The sequence below is a fragment of the Rutidosis leptorrhynchoides genome, chromosome 9 (genome assembly GCF_046630445.1).
Source record: "Rutidosis leptorrhynchoides isolate AG116_Rl617_1_P2 chromosome 9, CSIRO_AGI_Rlap_v1, whole genome shotgun sequence".
In the NCBI taxonomy this organism is placed as follows: Eukaryota; Viridiplantae; Streptophyta; class Magnoliopsida; order Asterales; family Asteraceae; genus Rutidosis; species Rutidosis leptorrhynchoides.
In genome coordinates, this window is record NC_092341.1 from 194,637,838 (window position 1) to 194,664,532 (window position 26,695).

The window sequence follows — 26,695 nt, forward strand, 5'->3', positions numbered from 1 at the left end:
AGAATTTGGGAACAGAACCCCAAATTGACGCGAATCCTAAAGATAGATTTATCGGGCCTAACAAGCCCCATTCTAGAATTTGGAATGCTTTAGTACTTCGAAATTATCATGTCCGATGGGTGTCCCGGAATGATGGGGATATTCTATATGCATCTTGTTAATGTCGGTTACCAGGTGTTCACCATATGAATGATTTTTATCTCTATGTATGGGATGTATATTGAAATATGAAATCTTGTGGTCTATTATTACGATTTGATAAATACATAGGTTAAACCTATAACTCACCAACAATTTTGTTGACGTTTAAAGCATGTTTATTCTCAGGTGATTATTAAGAGCTTCCGCTGTTGCATGCTAAAATATGGACAAGATTTGGTGTCAGTATGTTTGTATAATATTGTTTAAAACTGCATTCTAGATTTATTTTGTTGTAACATATTAATATTGTAAACCAATATGTATTGGTAGTGTGTAAGTGTGATATTTTTAGATTATCATTTCTGGATAATCTAGGTGGTGTCCTTTTAACCTTGTCGATAAAATAAAGGTTATGGTTTGTTTTTAAAAACGAATGCAGTCTTTGAAAAATGTCTCATATAGAGGTCAAAAACCTCGCAACGAAATCAATTAATATGGAACGTTTATAATCAATATGAACGAGACATTTCAGTTGGTATCCGAGCGTTGGTCTAACAGAACCAGAAATTTACATTAGTGTGTCTTATCGAGTTTGTTAGGATACATTAGTGAGTCTGGACTTCGACCCTGTTTTCTTTAAAAACGATTGCTTAACACTTTTGTTGGAAACTATATATTATTAACATGTAAATATTATGTGATATATTAACCTCTTAATGTGTTTGATATTGTGTGATAGATGTCTACCACTAGTACAAATCCCATCGACTCACCTAATAATAATGAAGAGTCGAATATATTTTGGGAAGATTCACAAATTCCCGAAGAAGAACCGGAAGAGGAGAAACTGGAAGAGGAAGAACCGGAAGAGGAGGAACCGGAAGAAGAGGAACCGGAAGAGGAAGAGGCTCCGGAGGAAGAAATATTGATACCTACAGTAAATCGATTAAATAAAAGAAAATCCTCAACCAACGGACCAAAGTCAAAAATGGTCAACGGTGTTTTCGCCAAGGAAGCAAAATATTGGGAAGATTACCAATTTTCCGATGAATCGGATCCCGATGAGGATTTCGATGATGTTATAGAAATTACCTCGACCCAATTTAATAAAGCAAAAGAAAATAAAAAGGGAAAAGGTATAAAAATAGAGAAACCTGATTCCAACCCTGATGAACATTATATGTATCGGCAACGTCCATATTTCCTAAAATGTAACAATAACCTGGGAACCTCTAAACCACCAGGTTTTTCTAAACCATTGTGGAAAACGATGGCTCGTATTAGAGGAACACCATATATCCCTAGAAAATTAGGAAAACGAACCAAGTCCGATGAAGAAGAAACTAGTGATTCGGATTAGAGGGTTGTAATCATGTTGTGTATTATATGTATTGTAGTGTGCTTGTACTTTTATGTTCTATGTAAAAATTGCTTGTATTGTTTGTTAATTATCTTTTACGAATCTAATCCTTGCCTATTTTACACTATAAAAACAAAATGGAAATTAAGGGTAGACAACCGAATATTTTAGAAGACCTACCAGAGGATATGTGTTGGAATTTAATATAACAACATGTTCTTAATGTTAACATAATTACTAAACCAATTTAGTAATATTTATAGCAAGCGGAAGCAAGATTTATTAAGAAAACAAGTGTATATATATATAACCTTTTATTTGAATTCCAAGTAGATATCAAGTTATGAAATATGCTTACAATTAAAAGGATGTTTAGTGATTATACCTTCTCCAAGTTAGGAGGTTAATAAGTGATAATGAAGATGATGAACAAGTGTGTAAAACCCAAGCTTTTGATGCACCAACACCACCCTTAAACTTGTAAGGTATTTAATACCCTTAATCACCTTTGAACAAGCTCAAAGCTCTTTCCTTTTGCACCCAATTTTCTGGACAGCAGCAAGTTGAAAGGATGATGATGAATGAAAGCTCCAAAACTATGAAACCTCAAGAGAAAATACCCCAAACTTTTTCCAACACCTAATACTATAGTTAGGATTTATTGACACTTGAAAATAAGCATCCAAACTCACTCAAGCACTCCCTCTATACCCCAAATATTTCGGCCAGCTGAACACAACGGAAAGATTGGGAGTATTTTTGCTTCTCTCTCTTGTTTGAACGCATGTAAGTGTGTTAATACTTAAGTCAAAACATTGGTAAATATGTTGAGCATGCACATTAGGAGTTGTGTCATCTTGAAGTAACAAATAAGCATGGGTGAGAGACTCTTTTGACTAGCCAAAACCGCCACCCTTTAAGGGTTATAAAAATATGTAATTTTTTTTTATAAAACTTGCTTATTTGTTTCGATACTTTCATTTTACAAACCACTTTATAAAATATAACACAACTTAATTATTTAAAACCTATAAATAATTATATCCTCATCATATAAATTATCCAAATAATTCATCTCAAGTAATAATATTTTAGAAAACCGATTTTCTAAAATCCAAGTGTCGCGTATTCATTTAATGATCCATTCATTAAGATTAAATACGATTAAGGTGTCGGTAAGCTTGTTATTGGGTATGACACGACTTGGATCATAACATATTAGCCACATTAATTAAATATGTCTCTCGGGCATAAGAAAAACCTTCAATCTCCCACTTGCACGAGAAACATAAGAAATTAATGCAAGTGATGGATACCACCTAACGACCGTCCATCACCCCCAATATGTTATGACTTTGTGCCATTCAATAACATCATCCCTTTCGAGTTCCCATCTCGAATATGAATAGGTGAATCTTTCATTCTATCCTTTCGTCCTAGATGTCATGTTAAATCCAAGAGACACAGAGTGATCACTCTCTTTTAGATTTAACTTTATCAGGCCTTAGACTTCTGACTCTTAACGAACAAGAGGGACAAATTTCATCTTGACTACATACGTCCTAAATATATACCTTGCATTATACCTGAGCTCTTCCTTATGAACTACCATATTTCAGAATAGCGAAGGAAAGAATCAAGGCACAATACTTGGTAAATATCCGAACCCAATATGTATCTCAGGTCAGAGGATACAATGATATTCGCCTTTACTCAAGATTACATGTGATCAACCACAAAGGCTCCATTAGTAAATATTGAGAGCGGGTCTTTCAATATTTGTATCCCAAAAATATCTATGAACCTTGGTTGCAACCTTGCCCCACATTCATCTCGTGAATGTATACCAATCCAAGTTCATAATAGTCTAAACCTCACACTTGTTCCTACAAATGTAATCGACTACGGAATTTAGAATAATTACTTATTCATGGATGAAATATGCAAAATAGGAACTTGACTCAAAATAAATTAATACCATAATTATATTTATGAGTTTGAATAATTTCGTTTCGTTACAATACTTAAAACAAATCATGACCAATCACTAGAATATCGAAGCCCTAATGCACAAACATGTCCTGCATGTTTTGCTCCATGTGAGAGCTTCGTGAGAGGATCCGCTATATTAAGATCTGTGTGAACTTTGCGAATACATATCTTTCCCTTTTTAACTTCATCCCTTATGTAGTTGAATCTCCGCTCAATGTGACGGGTTTTCGGTGAGAACGAGGTTCTTTGATTTGAGCAATCACACCCTCGTTATCACAAAAGATCTCAAGAGGGTCCTGAATGAAAGGGACCACTCCTAAGTCGTCTATGAATTTCTTCATCCATGCAGCTTCCTGAGCTGCCATTGAGGCGGAAATGTACTCCGACTCTGTAGTGGATAATGCAACAACATCCGGTTTTGAACTCTTTCAAGAGATCGCACCTCCATTTAACGTGAATACATAACCGAACTGTGATCGAGAATCATCTCGATCAGTTTGGAAACTCGCGTCCACGTAACTTTTTACAGCGAGTTCCTCTTCACCAGATCTATATATTAGAAACATATCCTTAGTCCTCCTAAGGTATTTCAATATACTTTTAACTGCAATCTAATGACTGTTTCCTGGGTTATTCTGGTATCTACTTGTCAGGCTAAGAGCACATGACACATCCGGTCTAGTGCATATCATTGCATACATGATTGACCCAATGGCAGACGCATATGGGACTTTCTTCATTCTCTCCTGTTCATCTTTCATGGTGGGGCACTGAGATGAACTGAGAAGTGTTCCCTTTTGAATAGGTACCAAACCTTTCTTAGAGTTGTCCATCTTGAACCTTTTCAAGATCTTTTCAATGTATGCACTTTGATTCAAACCTATCAGTTTCTTGGATCTATCCCTATAGATCCCAATCCCCAAAACGTATTGTGCTTCTCCAAGATCCTTAATGGAGAAGCATTTACTTAGCCAAGTTTTAACACCTTGCATTGCCGGAATATCATTTCTAAATAACAATATATCATCCACATATAGTACAAGGAACATGATAGTGCTCCCACTAGCTTTCTTGTATACACAGGCTTCATCACCATTTTTAATAAAACCAAATTTCTTGGCCTCCTCATTAAATCGATGATTCCATATTCTAGATGCTTGTTTCAATCCGTAGATTGACTTCTTTAACTTGCATACCTTTTTAGGATATTTCGGATCAACAAAACCTTCAGGCTGAACCATATAGACATCTTCCTCAAGATGTCCATTTAGAAAAGCGGTCTTGACATCCATTTGCCATATTTCATAATCATAATGAGCAGCAATGGCAAGTAATATCCTAATAGACTTTAGCATCGCCACAGGCGAAAAAGTTTCATCATAGTCAACCCCTTGAGTCTGAGTGAAACCTTTTGCTACAAGTCTAGCTTTATATGTATCCAAGTTTCCATGTATGTCGGTTTTCATTTTGAAAAGCCATTTACAATCAACTATCCTTGAGCCAGTAGGTTGTTCAACAAGTTCCCAAACTTGGTTTTCATACATGGATTGCATCTCAGCGTTCATGGCTTCCTGCCATTTATCTTTATCAATCCTTGATACAGCATCTTGGTAGTTTGTTGGTTCATCCAAATCAACCACATAGCAAACATCCATGAGAAACCCATATCTCTCAGGAGGATTACTAATCCTACCAGATCTGCGAACATCTTGTGTATTTTGATCATCCATTTGATCACTCTCAACATTTTCATGTTGAGTGCTAGTGTCAACCAATTGTGTATCGTCTACTTGATCTTGAACCTCTTCAAGATCTATCTTCCTTTCACTGTTTCCTTCCATTAGGAACTTAGTTTCAAGGAATTCGGCCTTTCGAGCAACAAATACATTCTGCTCGGATGGATCATAGTAATAATATCCCATATTATCCTTGGGATATCTTATGAAGATACACTTTGTGGATCGAGCATTCAACTTATTAGGGACGTAACGCTTAGGGTAAGCTTCACATCCCCATACCTTTAAATATGATAGAGATGGAGGTTTTCCAAACCACATCTCATGAGGAGTTCGTTCCACTTTCTTGGTCGAGGCCATATTTAGAATACGAGCCGCGGAGCATAGACAATAACCCCAAAATGATAGAGGTGACGAGCTTCTAGCCATCATAGATCGAACCATATCCATTAGGGTTCGGTTCCTCTTTTCGGAAACTCCATTAAGTTGGGGTGTTCCAGGAGGAGTGAGTTGCGAGATAATCCCACAACTTTTAAGTCCATTATAAATAATTATATCCTCATCATATAAATTATCCAAATAATTCATCTCAAGTAATAATATTTTAGAAAACCCATTTTCTAAAATCCAAGTGTCGTGTATTCATTTAATGATCCATTCATTAAGATTAAATACGATTAAGGTGTAGGTAAGCTTGTTATTGGGTATGACCCGACTTGGATCATAACATATTAGCCACATTAATTAAATATGTCTCTCGGGCATACGAAAAACCTTCAATATGATTGAGGAAATCTTGTCTAGAGTCGGTCAGAATTCATCAGCACAATTAGTTATGGCAAAATTAACTTGTCAAACATTTGAAAGACTTTCCAGAAATGCCTTAGTTTATAAAAGGTTTCCTTTGATAGGTGGGGTATAACACATTGGGGAGACAGTAAGTTACGCCGTGTTTTCTTTAAAGCGTTAAATGCGGGTAACCCAAATGCAATTTTACGCTACGGGTTAAGAACCTATTTTGACTCAACATATCCCAACATAGGATTTTGTGAGTTAGAAAGAGCTTCTAACATGTAACATAAAGAAGTATGTTATACCTACGGGTTAGTGATGTTCGCTTCTTACCAAAGTGAGAAAAAGAACATCGGGTTACAACTTTTAAATAAAACCTTCCCACATGTGACGGATTCAGTAGTTGGGGTGAGAAACAAGGTTTTTAGATTATTACGGGGCTGTTGGACATTACAAAACCCTCGTCCTTTTGACGACATTACAACATGCTACCTAGCCAATGGTCATAACGGTTACTTTCCACAAGACCAAGGATGGGAAGTCATCTTAGTAAAACCAGAATGCATGACTTGTTTCTGGACTTATGAATTACGTGTATTTATTTCTTTTGCTGAATGACTTGCGTATTAACTAGAATTGCCTTTATAGCTGCTGAGTAGCAAAGTTATTTTGTGCTATATTTCATCCTATATGTATAATAACAGTATTGTAAGTTTGAAAAATATTGTATAAAATTTGAACGTGAAATATTATTATAATCAGTTTTTTATATAGAATTGTAGTAGTTGAATTGTATATTAGCTACTTAGTATGAACTTAACGGGTAGGTACTACCCGAATTAAAACTATAAAATGTTAATATGAAGAAAAAACTTTTATAAATAAGTTCATACTATGCTACGAAATACTATTGAATACTCTTAAAATTCTATATGATTAACTTAATTCTTTTGGGCTATTTTTTGAAGGAAATGGCACCGGCGACTCGTCAGAATTTGAACATGAGCGAGGAAGACTTCCGTGTTTTCCTTGTAGCAAACATAGCCGCAGTACAGGATGCAATGCAAAATAACAATAACTCTGGATCTAGCAGTGGAACTAATTTCACAAGAAATCATATAGGATGCTCCTACAAAGAATTCACTGCCTGCAAACCTTTGGAATTTGATGGAACCGAAGGACCAATTGGATTGAAACGGTGGACCGAGAAGGTCGAATCGGTGTTTGCCATAAGTAAGTGTACTGAAGAGGACAAAGTTAAATACGCTATGCATACCTTCACAGGTACTGCGTTAACGTGGTGGAAAACCTATCTTGAACAGGTAGGACAAAACGCTGCTTACGCACTACCGTGGTCGGCATTCAATCAATTGATGAACGAGCAGTACCGTCCTAGAAACGAAGTTAATAAGCCCAAGGTAGAGCTTAGAGAGTTACGAACACAAGGGTTCGACATTACCACATATGAACGACGATTCACAGAGTTGTGCCTATTATGTCCAGGAACGTTCGAAGATGAAGAAGAGAAGATCGACGCGTTTATAAAAGGGTTACCAGTAAGGATTCAAGAATATGTGAGTTCACACAAGCCCTCTTCCATACAAAAGGCAAGTCGAATGGCTTATAAACTCATAAATCAGATTGAGGAGAGAATTAAAGAGCAGGCGGCCGAAGAAGCCAACACGAAACAACTCAAGAGGAAGTAGGAGGAAAAGGGTGACAAGAATCACCAGTACAACAATAATAACAATTACAACCACAATCACAACAACTATCCCAACAACCGCAACAACAATCGCAACAATAACCGCAATCCTAACAATAACTACAACAAACGTCCCAACAACAACTACAACAACCGTTAAAACAACAATAACAATCTCAACCACAACCTCAATAACAACAACGGCAACAAAAACCAAAAATGCCAAAGGTGTGAAGAGTACCACCAGAATGAGTTCTGCACGACATTTTGCACCAAGTGTAAAAGAACTGGCCATGGTGCGAAAAAGTGTGAGGTCTACGGACCAAAGTTTAACAGAACTAAAGGGACAAATAGTGTCGAAACAAGTAATGCCGCCTTTGTTTGTTATGGATGTGGAAAACCGGGCCACATTAGAAGTAATTGCCCGAATCAGGGGAATACTATTGGGCAGGGTCGCGGAAGAGTTTTCAATATTAATACGGCAGAAGCGCAGGAAGACCTGGAGCTTGTTACGGGTACGTTTCTTATTGACAATAATTCTGCTTATGTTTTATTTGATTCGGGTGCGAATAGAAGCTATATGAGTAGAGATTTTTATGCTAAATTAAGTTTCCCATTGACGCCTTTGGATAGTAAATTTTTACTCGAATTAGCAAACAGTAAATTAATTTCAGCAGATAATATATGTCAGAATAGAGAAATTAAACTGGGTGATGAGACATTTAAAATTGATTTAATACCAGTCGAGTTAGGGAGTTTTGATGTAATAATTGGCATGGACTGGTTGAAAAAGGTGAGAGCAGAGGTCGTTTGTTACAAAAATGCGATTCACATTATGCGTGAAAGAGGAAAACCTTTAATGGTGTACGGAGAAAAGAACAACGAGAAGTTAAATCTTATTAGTAGTTTGAAGGCGCAAAAACTAATAAGAAAAGGTTGTTACGTCATTCTAGCACACATCGAAGAAGTTAAACCTGAAGAAAAGAACATCAGTGATGTTCCCGTCGCAAAAGAATTTCCCGATGTATTTCCTAAAGAATTACCGGGATTACCCCCACATCGATCCGTTGAATTTCAAATAGACCATGTGCTAGGAGCTGCACCAATAGCTCGTGCTCCATATAGACTCGCACCCAGCGAAATGAAAGAATTACAAAGTCAGTTACAGGAACTTTTAGAGCATGGTTTCATTCGACCAAGCACATCACCATGGGTAGCTCCTGTTTTGTTTGTCAAGAAGAAGGATGGTACATTTAGGTTGTGTATCGACTACTGAGAGTTGAACAAACTTACCATCAAGAACCGCTACCCACTACCGAGAATTGATGACTTATTTGATCAACTACAAGGCTCGTCGGTTTATTCGAAGATTGATTTACATTCTGGGTATCATCAAATGCGGGTGAAGGAGGATGATATTCCAAAGACTGCTTTTAGGACGTGTTACGGTCATTACGAGTTTATGGTTATGCCGTTTGGGTTGACTAACGCACCAGCTGTGTTCATGGACCTCATGAACCGAGTGTGTGGACCATACATTGACAAGTTTGTCATTGTTTTCATCGATGACATAATTATTTACTCAAAGAATGACCAAGAGCACGAAGAACATTTGAGAAAAGTGCTAGAGTTGTTAAGGAAAGAAAAACTCTACGCTAAGTTTTCAAAGTGTGCATTTTGGTTAGAAGAAGTTCAATTCCTCGGTCATATAGTGAACAAAGAAGGTATTCAGGTGGATCCAGCAAAGATTGAAACCGTTGAAAAGTGGGAAACCCCGAAAACTCCGAAACATATACGCCAATTTTTATGACTAGCTGGTTACTACAGAAGATTCATCTAAGATTTTTTCAAAATAGCAAAATCCTTGACTGCATTAACGCATAAAGGGAAGAAATTTGAATGGAAAGATGAACAAGAGAAAGCGTTTCAATTGTTAAATAAAAAGTTAACTACAGCACCTATATTGTCATTACCTGAAGGGAATGATGATTTTGTGATTTATTGTGACGCCTCAAAGCAAGTTCTCGGTTGTATATTAATGCAACGAACGAAAGTAATTGCTTATGCGTCTAGACAATTGAAGATTCACGAGCAGAATTATACGACTCATGATTTGGAATTAGGCGCGGTTGTTTTTGCATTAAAGACTTGGAGGCACTACTTATATGGGGTCAAAAGTATTATATATACCGACCACAAAAGTCTTCAACACATATTTAATCAGAAACAACTGAACATGAGGCAGCGCAGGTGGATTGAATTGTTGAATAATTACGACTTTGAGATTCGTTACCACCCGGGGAAGGCAAATGTGGTAGCCGACGCCTTGAGCAGAAAGGACAGAGAACCCATTCGTGTAAAAGCTATGAATATAATGATTCACACTAACCTTACTACTCAAATAAAGGAGGCGCAACAAGGAGTTTTAAAAGAGGGAAACTTAAGGGATGAAATACCCAAAGGATCGGAGAAGCATCTTAATATTAGGGAAGACGGAACCCGGTATAGGGCTGAAAGAATTTGGGTACCAAAATTTGGAGATATGAGAGAAATGGTACTTAGAGAGGCTCATAAAACCAGATACTCAATACATCCTGGAACGAGAAAGATGTACAAGGATCTTAAGAAACATTTTTGGTGGTCGGGTATGAAATCCAAGGTTGCTAAATACGTAGGAGAATGTTTGACGTGTTCTAAGGTTAAAACAGAGCATCAGAAACCATCAGGTCTACTTCAACAACCCAAAATCTCGGAATGAAAATGGGAAAACATTACCATGGATTTCATCACTAAATTGCCAAGGACTGCAAGTGGTTTTGATACTATTTGGGTAATAGTTGATCGTCTCACCAAATCAGCACACTTCCTGCCAATAAGAGAAGATGACAAGATGGAGAAGTTAGCACGACTGTATTTGAAGGAAGTCGTCTCCAAACATGGAATACCAATCTCTATTATCTCTGATAGGGATGGCAGATTTATTTCAAGATCCTGGCAGACTTTACAGCAAGTGTTAGGAACTCGTCTAGACATGAGTACTGCCTATCATCCACAAACTGATGGGCAGAGCGAAAGGACGATACAAATTTTTGAAGACATGCTACGAGCATGTGTTATTGATTTCGTAAACAGTTGGGATTGACACCTACCTTTAGCAGAATTTTCCTACAACAACAGCTACCATTCAAGCATTGAGATGACGCTGTTTGAAGCACTTTATGGTAGAAAGTGCAGGTCTCTGATTTGTTGGAGTGAAGTGGGGGATAGACAGATTACGGGTCCGGAGATAATACAAGAAACTACCGAGAAGATCATCCAAATTCAACAACGGTTGAAAACCGCCCAAAGTCGACAAAAGAGCTACGCTGACATTAAAAGAAAAGATATAGAATTTGAAATTGGAGAAATGGTCATGCTTAAAGTTGCACCTTGGAAAGGCGTTGTTCGATTTGGTAAACGAGGGAAATTAAATCCAAGGTATATTGGACATTTCAAGATTATTGATCGTGTCGGACCAGTAGCTTATGTACTTGAGTTACCTCGACAACTCACGGCTGTACATAACACTTTTCACGTCTCGAATTTGAAGAAATGTTTTGCTAAAGAAGATCTCACTATTCCATTAGACGAAATTCAAATCAACAAAAAACTTCAATTCATCGAAGAACCCGTCGAAATAATGGATCGTGAGGTTAAAAGACTTAAGCAAAACAAAATACCAATTGTTAAGGTTCGATGGAATGCTCGTAGAGGAACCGAGTTCACCTGGGAACAAGAAGATCAGATGAAGAAGAAATACCCGCACTTATTTCCAGAAGATACGTCGACACCTCCAACTGCTTAAAATTTCGGGACGAAATTTATTTAACGGGTAGGTACTGTAGTGACCCGAACTTTTCCATTTTTATATATATATATATATAATGAAATTTTTATTTACATGAATAAGTGTTTCCAACATGTTAAGCAATCAAACTTGTTAAGACTTGATTAATTAAAATATGTTTTATATAGACAATTGACCACCCAAGTTGACCGGTGATTCACGAACGTTAAAACTTGTAAAAACTATATGATGACATATATATGGTTATATATATAGTTAACATGATATTATGATAAGTAAACATATCATTAAGTATATTGACAATGAACTACATATGTAAAAACAAGACTACTAACTTAAGGATTTCGAAACGAGGCATATATGTAACGATTATCGTTGTAACGACATTTAAATGTATATATATCATATTAAGATATATTAATACATCATAATATCATGATAATGTAATAATATAACATCTCTTTAGATATAATAAACAATGGGTTAACAACATTTAACAATATCGTTAACCTAAAGGTTTCAAAACAACACTTACATGTAACGACTAACGATGACTTAACGATAAAGTTAAAATTTATACAAATGTAGTGTTTTAATATGTATTCATACACTTTTTAAAGACTTCAAGACACTTATCAAAGTACTTCTACTTAACAAAAATGCGTACAATTACATCCTCGTTCATTTTCGTCAACAATTCTACTCGTATTCACCCGTATTCGTACTCGTACAATACCCAGCTTCTTAATGTATTTACTATTGTTATATACACTCCAATGATCAGCTATTAGCAGCCCTTGTGAGTCACCTAACACATGTGGGAACCATTATTTGGCAACTAGCATGAAATATCTAACAAAACAACAAAGTAATGGAGCCTATATTTGACTCCATATTCACGCCACCTTACACCTACCACAAACACAATTTGATTTCCATTTTTATGCATAAAATTACTCTCTCTAAATTACTATCTTAGTGTTCTAAGTGTTCTTCATCATTTCCTTCATAATCTAGCTCAATCTAGGTAACCTAGATCAACATACAAAATAACTACTCAAGAACACACCAACAACACTTTCAAGTTTGCTAGCTTGCTTTCAATCTTGCAAATCCTTTTCAAGTGATCATCCAATCTCAATAAATCTTTCTTATTTACAGTAAGATATCTTTCTAATTCAAGGTAATACTCATACTCAAACTTTGATTCAATTTCTATAACTATAACAATCTAGTTTCGAGTGGAAATCTTACATGAACTTGTTTTCGTGTCATGCTTTTGCTTCAAGAACTCTCAAGCCATCCAAGGATCCTTTGAAGCTAGATCTATTTTTCTCATTTCTAGTAGGTTTATCCACAAAACCTGAGGTAGTAATGATGTTCATAACATCATTCGTTTCGTATATATAAAACTACCTGATTCGAAGGTTTAAACTTGTAATCACTAGAACATAGTTTAGTTAATTCTAAACTTGTTCGCAAACAAAAGTTAATCCTTCTAACTTGACTTTTAAAATCAACTAGACACATGTTCTATATCTATATGATATGCTAACTTAATAATTTAAAACCTGTAAACACTAAAAAAACCGTAAAACTGGATATACGCCGTCGTAGTAACACCGCTGGCTGTTTTGGGTTAGTTAATTAAAAACTATGATAAACTTAGATTTAAAAGTTGTTCTTCTGGGAAAATGATTTTTCTTATTAACATGAAACTATATCCAAAAATCATGGTTAAACTCAAAGTGGAAGTATGTTTTCCAAAATGGTCATCTAGACGTCGTTCTTTCGACTAAAATGACTACCTTTACAAAAACGACTTGTAACCTGTATTTCCAACTATAAACTTATGCTTTTTTTTGTTTAAATTCATAAACTTAAGTTCAATATGAAACCATAGCAACTTGAATCACTCAAAACGGATTTAAAACGAAGAAGTTATGGGTAAAACAAGATTGGATAATTTTGCTTGTTGTAGCTACGTGAAAATTGGTAACAAATCTATATTAATCATATCCTAGCTAACTCATATTGTATTATAAATGTATTCTAATATATTATGTAATCTTTGGATACCATAGACACGAATACAATGTTTTGACATATCATATCGACCCATCTATATATATTTCGGAACAACCATAGACACTCTATATGCAGTAATGTTGGAGTTAGCTATACAGGGTTGAGGTTGATTCCAAAATATTATATATACTTTGAGTTGTGATCTAGCCTGAGACTTGTATACACGAGGTCGTGGATTGATTCGAGATAATATATATTGCTTTATTTCTGTACATCTAACTGTGGACAACTAGTTGTAGGTTACTAACGAGGACAGCTGACTTAATAAACTTAAAACAGCAAAACTTATTAAAAATATTGTAAATATATTTTGAACATACTTTGATATATATGTACATATTTGTTATAGGTTCATGAATCGACCAGTGGCGAAGTCTTACTTCCCAACGAAGTAAAAATCTGTGAAAGTGAGTTATAGTCCCACTTTTAAAATCTAATATTTTGGGATGAGAATACATGAAATTTTATAAATGTTTTACGAAATAGACACAAATAAATGAAACTACATTATATGGGTGAATGATCGAAGCCGAATTTGCCCCTTTTTAGCTTGGTAGCCTAAGAATTTGGGAACAGACCCCAAAATTGACGCGAATCCTAAAGATAGATCTATCGGGCCCAACAAGCCCCATTCTGGAATTTGGAATGCTTTAGTACTTCGAAATTATCATGTCCGATGGGTGTCCTGGAATGATGGAGATATTCTATATGCATTTTGTTAATGTCGGTTACCAGGTGTTCACCATATGAATGATTTTTGTCTCTATGTATGGGATGTATATTGAAATATGAAATCTTGTGGTCTATTATTACAATTTGATAAATATATAGGTTAAACCTATAACTCACCAACATTTTTGTTGACATTTAAAGCATGTTTATTCTCAGGTGATTATTAAGAGCTTCCGCTGTTGCATGCTAAAATATGGACAAAATTTGGTGTCAGCATGTTTGTATAATATTGTTTAAAACTGCATTCGAGATTTATTTTGTTGTAACATATTAATATTGTAAACCAATATGTATTGGTAGTGTGTAAGTGTGATATTTTCATATTATCATTTCTGGATAATCTAGGTGGTGTCCTTTTAACCTTGTCGATAAAATAAAGGTTATGGTTTGTTTTTAAAAACGAATGCAGTCTTTGAAAAACGTCTCATATAGAGGTCAAAAACCTCACAACGAAATCAATTAATATGGAACGTTTATAATCAATATGAACGTGACATTTCACCCGAGACCTCACGCTCACCCGCAAACACACCTAACCATCTGCTTTGCTGATAATTTTCTGTTTTAATTAGAATTTAAATTTATTTTAACTCTTTTCTGTTTCCTTCTTTTTCTTCTTAATTTCGATCGACCAGGGAACCAGTCAAAAATATAACAGCGAGTAAAAATGGTTTTGAATTAGGAAGTTTAATTGAAACAGAAACGCACTGTTGTGATTACTTAATCTTAACAGATACGAAAAAAAAATATCATAACAGACTTGAAAACCCCGTTTTGAACTTGAAATCAATCTCGAGTTTTTAGAACATTTTGGGTCATGACTTCCACATGAAAAAAGATGTTAAATCATTATTAGAAACTTTGTGTACCCTTAATTGAACTTGAAACATCAGAACGAATTCAAATTTCCCTATGAACACTTCGTTTGACTTTTAAAAAATAACTTTGACTCTAAAATTACAATTCAATACGATGAATTGGAATTTGAGATTTTGCAGAAAGTTTTATTAGAGGATTTCTAACAAGACTGCATTTTTAGATTTTGAAAAACGATTGGAATTCGAAGTTTTTGAAAAATGAACCCATAACAGAGATATCGAACATATTTAAAAAAATCAATTAATTGAATTTGATAATTGATACTGTAAATTTGTATGGTATATCACTTAACTGGAATGGATTTATTTATAGCAATGGAACTTGATAGAGACAAGATCATAACCCGTAGAAAATAAAAAAAATAATCATGATTTGATTACAAAAATGGCAACAAAAAATAAAAAGAAATCACGATTAATTAAAAAATAAAAACCAGATATGCAGATCTCCTAACCTAACTGAATCCATAAAAAAATAAGGAGAGCAGATACAAAAATATATATATCGTGTATTGTTCTTGACTTCTATATTTATTTTTAATTAATAATAATAATACTATTAATAAAAAATACTAATAATGATAATAACAGAATTAATAATAAATATTAATCATAATAATTATAATGATAATAATAATAATTAATATCAAGTTTAATAATGATATTAATAATAATATGTTAATATCAATAACAATAATAATTTTAATAAAAATGTTTAATTATCATTATTAATAATGATAACTATATAATGTTAATAATAATAATATTAGTAACAATAATAATAATACTAATAATAATAATATTAGTAATGATAATACTAATAATAATAATGTTAATTATATATATTATGTTAATGATATTACTAATAATCTTATCACTTTTAATAAAAGTGATAATACTAATAATATTAATGTTATTAATAATTATTAATAATAATTACATTATTAATAGTTGTAATAATAATACTTGATAATGATGAGTGATATATTATTAAAAATGATATTAATAATAATATTAATATAACGAATTGATACTAATGCATAATTATTTACGAAGGATTGTTCGTGAATCGTCGGAATTTTATAACAGTTAGGTTTAAATTTAGTCGAAAATTTCCGGGTTGTCATATTACCTACCCGTTAAAAGAAATTTCATCAAAAAATTAGTTGTTTCCATCAATCGGCGTTGTTCATAAATAGATGAGGATATTTTCGTTTTATTTGGTCTTCACGTTCCCAGGTATGCTCGGGGCCTTGCGTGAATTCCAACGAATAGAATATTGTTTTGTTTCAAGAGTTTAAATCATACGAACCATAATTTCTACATGTTCTTCTATGAAGTGCATTTTATCATTAATGCGGAGGTTATCTAAAGGATTAACAAGAGTATCATTGATTAGGTTTCCTCAGAAGAGGTGATGACGCTATACAAGCATTTCAGTAAATTAGATACATGAAATATGTTATGAATAATATTGAGCTTATTTAAACCTTGATTGTCGTTTATGCCGCAATATTAGGGCAGACAAAATAGAGAGGAGTTCAAGAAAATCACGGTCATGAAATTTGATAGAGATCGTCATTGTTTACAACAAGAATGATGAATATGAGTTGAAAAATAGAGTTTTATCACCTTTGAATAATATGGATAAAACGATACGATTATAGGAAGAGTATAAACGAAGCTATCACAAAAGAGTGAAATGAGGAAATTAAATGTTCGTCTTAACTTTTGACATAGCTAAAGTTGATTTCCGAAATTCAAGGGATTTAAAGAAATCTTCAAAATCTTTATAAGATTTGATTCTCCGGTAATTAAGGAAATTAGGATTTTCTTTGATTAAATGCGGTGAATTGCCTTGATTATCGTGTCTGGAATTTCGCTATAAATTAGCTTCGTCCGTTTCATTATCTTCACCACTTCTATACTTTCTTCCTTAATTCATACTTCTAAAATATTTGTTAATATGCTTCATCCAGTTCTAGTTCTGGATATAGTCCTGACTTTTATATCTATCGTTCTCCTTTTTCATCTGTCGCCGGAAGAGTCAGTTTACTTCTACTATGCTCTTGGATTTATAGTGTTTTTAGTTCTCCCGTGTCTTTATATTGCTATACGCATTGATATACACAGTTTGTAATTTCGGTGTTGTTATTGGGCTTTGTATTTTCCCTTATATGTCGAAGCTCTATGCTCTTGTTTTCTCTTCTCAACTTTAAGTAAAGCGAGTAATGGTCCAGAATTCGTAGGTATGAAGTTTCAAATGAACATAATAAATGTTCTAAGAAAGCAATTGTAATAGCATGATCTTGATTTGTCAAATTACCAGAATTCATTGGAAAGTTAGATTTATCAAGAAAATATGTTCTTGATATGTTTAGATTTTAAGTAGAATGTAAGAGTCGTGTAACATGGAAAATGATGATTATAAAGTCTATGAATCATCATCTTCCATTAAAAATTTTGCATGACTTACTGTAATATAACCACGTTGGCCTGACGTCATTATATTATACTAACTCATGCTTCAATTCCCAACACCACTTCAAAACATTTATAATTTAAAATTGAATTTTACAGAATATAGAAACTAAAATAGTTTCCTTTATGATGTAATACAGATAGCACGAAAAGATAAATAATCTTGGAGAAGAATAGTTATGAAGATATCTTCAGAAATATCGAGGATATTTATAACGAAAGATACGATTATATCTTAGAATTCCTAAAATTGAAGGATAATGAAGAAATTCTTCTGTAAGGATCTAGAATACGTAAAGAGAACTTTTGTGGTTTTCATCAGAAATCGAATCATCCAGATTCTTTGATTACAGGTTTAGTCCTTGTGATTTATCCACAGTCTCCTTCATGGTTTGCTCAACCCGTATCCAGTACCAAATTTTCTATTGAGCGTTTCCAACACTCCATTTTTTATTATCAAGCTTTTGGCCATTAAGACCATCTATAGCTTTTGCTGCTTTGTCAGCATTATCAAGGTTAACGAATCTGAATCATTGGTTATCAATCCGAAGTGTTTTCAAAAATTTGGAGTTGAACTGTTTATGCGTAGGGTGTATCCATCAGTGGATCTAATGGTTGATGAATAGACGTTGTTGATTTCAAAAGTAATGAATGATAATTTTGGTAGTTTGATGTGATAATTCATCACAGAATACGAATGAATATAATTCATGAATGTAGTGATCTTTAGGAAGATAACACTTGCTAAAGCTTTACTTGGATTCTGATATACCAAAATTAGAATATGTAATTGAATTTGTATAAAAATGGTTGTTCTTTAGTAAACAGATACATATATCTTGTGAATGTATGTAGTATAGTTAATGATTGTTGAATCAGAATTGAAGAATGTACAATGTCACATATTAATGTGAAATATAAATATTTCTCGAGTATTACCTACCCGTTAAAATATTTTCACAATCAACAATTTGTACAAAAGAATGTTTAATTACAGTCTTTATGAAGATATACGTTCATATATGTATTCTTCAGATATAATATAGATTTAATGAGTAATATAGTATTAAACTCATTTGATTTGCGGTTGAAACGAGAATAAATAATCTCCAAAACCTTAGAGATTTCATAATTGTCGCGAAATATTTCGCTAATTAAGTTATGAATCAATACTTCATCGTTCATTGTTACTGATATAATTCGGTATATGATGTTGATGCTCGTGAAATTCTTGTGTAATTCACAAGGCACGAATAATGTTTTCTAGAAAGTTTCGAGTACATCGAAAATAGAAGTGTAAAATCAAACATGTATTTGAATAATACACTTGGTTTACTATGAAAAGGAATTTATTGAGTTGAAACAGATATTGTAGTTAACGATGATTATGTTGTTAACGAAGGATGTACATCATAGCATATTAGTGATATAAATTAACCAAGTAGGACATACTAGTTAAGATTTACACAAAATAGCTTTGTACGAAAAGATTTATTATTGTTCCAAAGAATATATATATATATAAAGTATACATATATAATTCTTCAGGAAGAACGAGTCAATACATCTTAACTCATTATTACTAATATTCGTTGGTATCTATGGGGTGTATGATATTGATGCTTGAGGTACAGATTGTGGTGTTGAGGCTTGCGATGTGGTTGTTGTTGTTGGTGGTGCTGGTGCGGTTGGTGGTGATGCTGATGGTGCTTACAGTGCTTGCGGTGTTGGTGATGTTGGTGGTACTGATGGTACTGGTGGTGCTGGTTATGCTGCTGGTGCTACTGATGCTTGTAGATATTGCACCATGTTCTCAGAGCCACCACTCGAGCGCGAAGCTCATCGACTTCTTCCCTTACTCCAGGATGATTGGCGGTTCGGACGAGTGGATGAATAAGATCTAGAATTCTAGATATTATATAATCGTGATGGGATATCCTTGAAATGAGGGTGAAAATGGTGTTCCGAACTGGTTCGCCTGTAAGTGCTTCAGGTTCTTCGCCAATAGGGCAATTTGATGAGTGGAAGGGATCTCCTTCTTCCCGCCTCCATTGATTAAGTCAGCTACGAACCCATCCCCAATTCATCCAGAATAGATGACGACTAATTGGTTGGTTCATTCCGGTTATGCTGCCATTGGAGCTCGAGGAATCAGATGAGAAATCCATATTATGTGTTTGGAATAGGGTTTGATATGAAATGAGTGTTGGATACAGAATGATATATTCGTCTCCTTGAATACGTATATATATAGCAAAAAGATTTCCGTAATTTACGGAGGAAATTTAGGAAAAGTGTTAGACAAAGTCTACTATAATAAATATGATGGGATATGATTTTGTCTATACTCCATTTATGCAATAATTGCAGTATGACTTGTCGAGGAAAAAAAATGATAAGTATATAATCAGATAAACTTTCGATTAAAGACTTTCAATTCGTAATGGCCTATTCAGGTCTAGGGGCTTGAGCTATAGGATCCTTTAAGTCAGTAATCCAAACCCTTCCATTCTAGAGTTTCGTAGACGCCACCCGTCAAAAAAAGTTCAATGATCAAAAATAACGAGAAAGCAAAGATTTTGAAAGTAATGAATATGAATAGTGATGACATTATAATGTCTTTGAGATTCTCGATAACTCAATGACATTTTCCGATTCGTAAACCGATGCATAAAGGTATAAGGCATATAGGTACGTGATATAACAGGTAGGTTATATACGTTTGAGTATGAGTAGTAACAATTATAGGAGTTTCAAAAATCATGGATAATATTTCATGTAATACATATGTAATACACAAAACCATGATAGATGACATAGGAATGTCAAGAATTTCAGAAATCATGGTGTCGTATTTAAATGTGGTGGTGGAATTGGATAGTACTTAGGAGAGTGAGCAGAGTTCTTAGATTAGCTCGGCATTCTAAGATAAGTAATGTTTCTAAAGTATAGTGTAGCATTTAACAATTAAAGGCAACAATTAAAGGCACTACGGTTAAGGAAAGTTGTAGTCCTACATTGCTAAGGTACCTAATTGTATAAGGCACACATAAAATGCAATCCTGGTTCTCTATTTCAACCCTGCTCTGATACCATTTTTGTCACACCCCCAAATAGGGCATGGGGTATTTGTGACTAATTATATAAAATCGCAGTTGTATAAACGAGAACGACTCTATATGAGACATTTTATTGAGTTTTATTGAGTTTTGTAGCGGAAGATAAATAGTCATTTGCATTGTATTAAATGAACAATGCATTAAATGTATTTAATTAATATGATATGTAATGAAGACTCCAAGCATAGCAAGCAATCATCATTAAAGCAGCAAATATACAGCGGAAGCAATATTTAAGTACCTGAGAATAAACATGCTAAAAAGTCAACACGAGGTTGAGTGAGTTTATAGGTTTGTCATAAATAATGATTTCAGTAATAGATAGAGTAGACCACAAGATTTCAGTTTCAATAAATAAATATATACACCACAGTGTATAAAAGCATTCCATGTTGTGAGCACCCGGTAACTAGCCTTAACAAAGTTTTTATCCCATGAGTTATAATAAGCACACCGAATCAAGTGCGTGAAGTTAACCTCGAAGTACTAAACACCCATTCTTCTAAGCTAATATAAATCCTTGACCAGTACAACATACTGGGTGGGGGTGTTAAATTCAATAGGTCTATCTTTAGGATTCGCGCCACGGTACAATGACCAATGTTTAAAGTTACCAAGCTAAGGGATTTTTGATTCAAACCCACGTAGAACAAAGTTTAGTACTTGTGTCTATTTTGTCAAACAATTATAAAATAGTGCATGTATTCTCAGCCCAAAAATATAGATAAAAATGGAGCAAATGAACTCACAATACGATACCATAGTTTGTAGTAAATATGCATAGGATGGCACTAAACAAGTACAGAGTTGACCTCAGATTCACGAACCTATATCAAGTATATATATTAACACATATACTCGTAATCGAACAAGTTTATATATATTATTTCACTTGTTATATATTTCTATATATATATTCTATGTATAAGTATTTGTTTGATAAAATGATTTTAATAATGATAATGAATAAAGAGTTATATTATTTTATAATAACAATAATAATAATATTCATAATGATAATGGTAATATTTATAATGATACTAGTAAGAAAAATAATAATAATAATAATATAGTGTTAGTGATAGCAAAAATAATAATTTTTGTAAAAATGATAATAATGATAATACTTTTTAATAATAATAATACTAATAAAGATAATCATATTAGTACTAATAATAATGATAAAATTAATAATAATACTTATAAATATAAAATGGTACTAATACTAATAACAATGATAATAATAATAATAATTTGTATTGTTTTCAAAATAATAATAATATTAATTCTAATAAAATGATAATAATAATGATAGTTTTAATAATAATACTAATAATCTTAATGATACTAATAATAATACTTACTAATAATACTAGTGCTAATAATAATTTTAGTAGTAACAACAATAATAGTAATTATAATTTTAATTTTAATTATGTTAATAATAATACATGGTATGATAATTATAATAGTTATAATACTAATAATAATAATAATTAAAATCATAATAATAATGATAATAATTATAATTCTACTAATAATAATAATAACAATAATAATAATAATAATTTTTGGTTTTGAAAACTACCTCCAAAAGCCTTCTAAAAAAAAATGCCACGAACCGGGCTCGAACCCCAGACCTCTCGCTCTCCCGCAAACACACTTAAACATCTGCTCTGCTGATACTTTTCTGTTTTAATTAGAATTTAAATTCATTTTAACTCGTTTCTGTTTCCTTCTTTTTTCTTCTTAATTTCGATCGACCAGGGAACCAGTCAAAAATATAACAGCGAGTAAAAATGGGTTTGAATTAGGAAGTTTAATTGAAACAGAAACGCACTGTTGTGATTACTTAATCTTAACAGATACGAAAAAAAATATCATAACATACTTGAAAAACCCGTTTTGAACTTGAAATCAATCTCGAGTTTTTAGAACATTTTGGGTCATGACTTCTACATCAAAAAGATGTTAAATCATTATTAGAAACTTTGTGTATCCTTAGTTGAAAATGAAACATCAGAACGAATTCGAATTTCCCTATGAACACTTCGTTTGACTTTTAAAAAAATAACTTTGACTCTAAAATTACAACTCGATACGATGAATTGGAATTTGAGATTTTGCAGAAAGTTTCATTAGAGGATTTCTAACAAGACTGCATTTTTAGATTTTAAAAAATGATTGGAATTCAAACTTTTTGAAAAATGAACCCATAACAGAGATATCGAGCATATTTAAAAAAAATCGATTAATTGAATTTGATAATTGATAATGTAAATTTGTATGGTATATCACTTAACTTGAATGGATTTATTTATAACAATGGAACTTGATAGAGACAAGATCATAACCAGTAGAGAATAAAAAAATAATCACGATTTGATTAAAAAAATGGCGACAGATAATAAAAAGAAATCACGATTAATTAAAAAATAAAAAGCAGATATGCAGATCTCCTAACCTAACTGAATCCATAAAAAAATATGGAGAGCAGATACAAAAATATATATATCGTGTATTGTTCTTGACTTCTATATTTATTTTTAATTAATAATAATACTATTAATAAAAAATACTAATAATGATAATAATAGAATTAATAATAAATATTAATCATAATAATTATAATGATAATAATAATAATTAATATCAAGTTTAATAATGATATTAATAATAAAATGTTAATATCAATAGCAATAATAATTTTAATAAAAATGTTTAATTATCATTATTAATAATGATAACTATATAATGTTAATAATAATAATATTAGTAACAATAATAATAATACTAATAATAATAATATTAGTAACGATAATACTAATAATAATAATGTTAATTATATATATATTATGTTAATGATATTACTAATAATCTTATCACTTTTAGTAAAAGTGATAATACTAATAATATTAATGTTATTAATAATTATTAATAATAATAACATTATTAATAGTTGTAATAATAATAATACTTGATAATGATGAGTGATATATTATTAAAAATGATATTAATAATAATATTAATATAATGAATTGATACTAATGCATAATTATTTACGAAGGATTGTTCGTGAATCGTCAGAATTTTAGAACAGTTAGGTTTAAATTTAGTCGAAAATTTCCTGGTTGTCATAATATCATCCAACGGCACCCGACATAACTTAACCACTTTACACCATACATGCGAAGAGAACTTGCATTTGAAAAACAAGTGCGAGTGAGAGTCCATGTTATCATCACATAACATACATTTTAGCACCGGATGAGCTTTTAAATCCCATGGTTTTAATTTATCTTGTGTCTTCAGTCTTTCTCCCATCAACAACCACATGATAAACGCGTGTTTCGGCACACATTGCGAAAACCAAACCAATTTAAACCAATCAACTGAAGCTGCATGAGCACGTATAGATTCCCATACACGCGCAACAGAAAACGGATGTGCCGAACCATCGGTGCCCTTCCAAACTAGGTCATTGTTATTTGGGTGTAATACATGCACATTCACAGAAGAGAATACCGGATATTTTTGGACCCAACTAGGTGGCCAAGCTCTGCCCGAGATCTGAAGGAACTCACAGACAGTAACCTGTTTACCGAATCCCTCGGATAAAATGTCACATAGATCTAAGAAATTGATTAGAGGCCTCAACGAGCACCAATTATCACACCATGCTTTTACACTATTTCCATTGCCAATTTGATAATAAAAGAATGGTCGAATCAAGTGCCTTATTTGTAACATTTTACGCCAACTCCACGATGCATTAGGATTGATCTTCATATCCCAAATATTATTATTTGCAAGCTTGTATACATGTACCCATTTAACCTATAAAGACTCTTTTCAAGTCAAAAGTCTCCATAAGTGTGAGGTCATAAGAGCCACGTTCCAAAGCTTTAAACGTTTTATACCAAGACCACCTTCATCCTTCGGCCTACACACATTCTCCCATCTAACTTTCGCCTTTCCTCTTTTAAAATCTCCTTGACACCACAAGAAGCCCCGCATGAGTTTCTCAATGTCGTTAATAATTTTTTTCCTGGAGAACAAAGACGGAACACTAATAAAGTTGCATAGCTGACAATAGAGAAACAATAAGTTGAACTCTACCCGTAAATGACAAGAATTTATTCTTCCAGTCATTGATTTTGTTACGGATTCGATCAACCAAAACTCGACAATCTCTATAAAGTAACCGAGAAGAGATCAAGGGAACACCTAGATAGCGAATAGGCAGGCAACCTTCATCAATTTAAAGCGTGGACAAAATCATATTCTTGATCAATGGCCGCACGTTTGAAAAAAAAAATACTTTTTTCGAGACTTGCTTTCAACCCCGAGTATTTCTCGAATTCATCAAGAGAATCACGAATAACCTTAACCGAATCAACACTACCATGAGAAAAAATAAAGAGATTATCTGCAAAACATAAATTGATTAGTTTCAAGTGATCACACTTAGGATGATATCGAAACTTGTCTGATAAAAAAACATTCCTTTTTAACACCAACGTGAGCACCTCCATTACAAGAGTAAAGAGATATGGAGACATTGGATTTCCTTGCCTCAAACCTCGCTTGCCTTTAAAGAACCCGTGGACCTCACCATTAACACATATGAAAAAAGACGTAGAAGTGACACACGTCATAATCCATTTGATCATCATACGTGGATAAGCAAAACAAATAAGAGTTTCCTCCATAAAATTTCAATCCACCATATCATATCTGAATATCAATCTTTAACGCACATCTAGGAGTTCCCCGATTTAAATGATAGCCTCGAACTAATTCTTGAGTAAGAAGAATGTTGTCCGCAATGCGCCGCCCGCGAATAAACGCTGACTGGTTGATACTCGCAACATCTTTCAAACTATCCTTTATTCTGTCTATAATAATCTTGCTAATACATTTATACAACACATTACAGCAGGAGATCGGGAGGAAATCAGACACTTTTGTAGGTGAAGGAACCTTTGGTAACAAAGCGATGATAGTACTATTAACCTCTTTTAGCATTTGACTGTTACGAAAAAATTCTCTTACAGCTAAGCATACATCAGTGCCAACAATATCCCATGCCTCTTTAAAAAATACCGACGTAAACCCATTAGGCCCGGGTGATTTACATTCCCCAATACTGAATATAGCATTTTTTATTTCCAAGTCAGACACTGGACGGACCATAACTTGAGCTTGCATCGAGCTGACCCGATTTACAAACAACGAACCCGGGTCATTAATTTCATTCGAGCCAGTCGTAGAACCCAAGAATTTTTCAAAATGCTCAACAATAACTCGTGGGACATCAGCACCCTCAACAAACAATACTTGTGCATTGTAAATTGCCTCAATACGATTACGATGCATACGCCCTTTAACAACCTTATGAAAAAATCTCGTGTTGTTGTCACCAACTAGTAACCACTCAAATTTTGCTTTCTGCTTTAAAAAACTCTCCTCTTCTAAAATCGCATCATTATAATTTTTTAGAGCAGTAGTAACCGAGTTCCTAGCAGTTGTCGAAAAAGGATCAGCATCCAAGTTCATTTGCGCTTTCTCTAATTGATGTTTACATTCAACAACCTTCTCGTGCACATTACCTTTACTCCACATAAGTTTACGAATTGGCTTCTTTAACAATTTAAGTTTTTTGACAACTCGAAACATGGCATGCCCATGGACCTGCTGATGCCAACCATCATGCACAATTACTTTAAAATTCTCATGTTTCACTATGTAATTGCTTAGTTTAAACGGTTTAACATTTTTAGAACTGTTTATCGGCAAGTTGAGAATTGCAGGGCAATGATCA

The 26,695-nt window shown here is 33.3% G+C and overlaps 1 protein-coding gene across 1 annotated transcript in view; it reads right to left on the reverse strand.

Annotated features, from left to right (window-relative positions):
• The window catches only part of LOC139868484 (uncharacterized), a 100,736-nt gene extending 75,207 nt beyond the window's left edge, over positions 1 to 25,529 (reverse strand). Inside the window, exons 1-4 of the mRNA XM_071856819.1 lie at positions 25,393 to 25,529; positions 25,193 to 25,272; positions 24,792 to 24,919; positions 24,136 to 24,708 (exon numbers count right to left, since the gene is read on the reverse strand). Coding sequence (XP_071712920.1) covers positions 24,136 to 24,708; positions 24,792 to 24,919; positions 25,193 to 25,272; positions 25,393 to 25,529 — 918 coding nt within the window. The remainder of the gene's footprint in view (positions 1 to 24,135; positions 24,709 to 24,791; positions 24,920 to 25,192; positions 25,273 to 25,392) is intronic.
• Between the last annotated feature and the right edge of the window lie 1,166 nt (positions 25,530 to 26,695).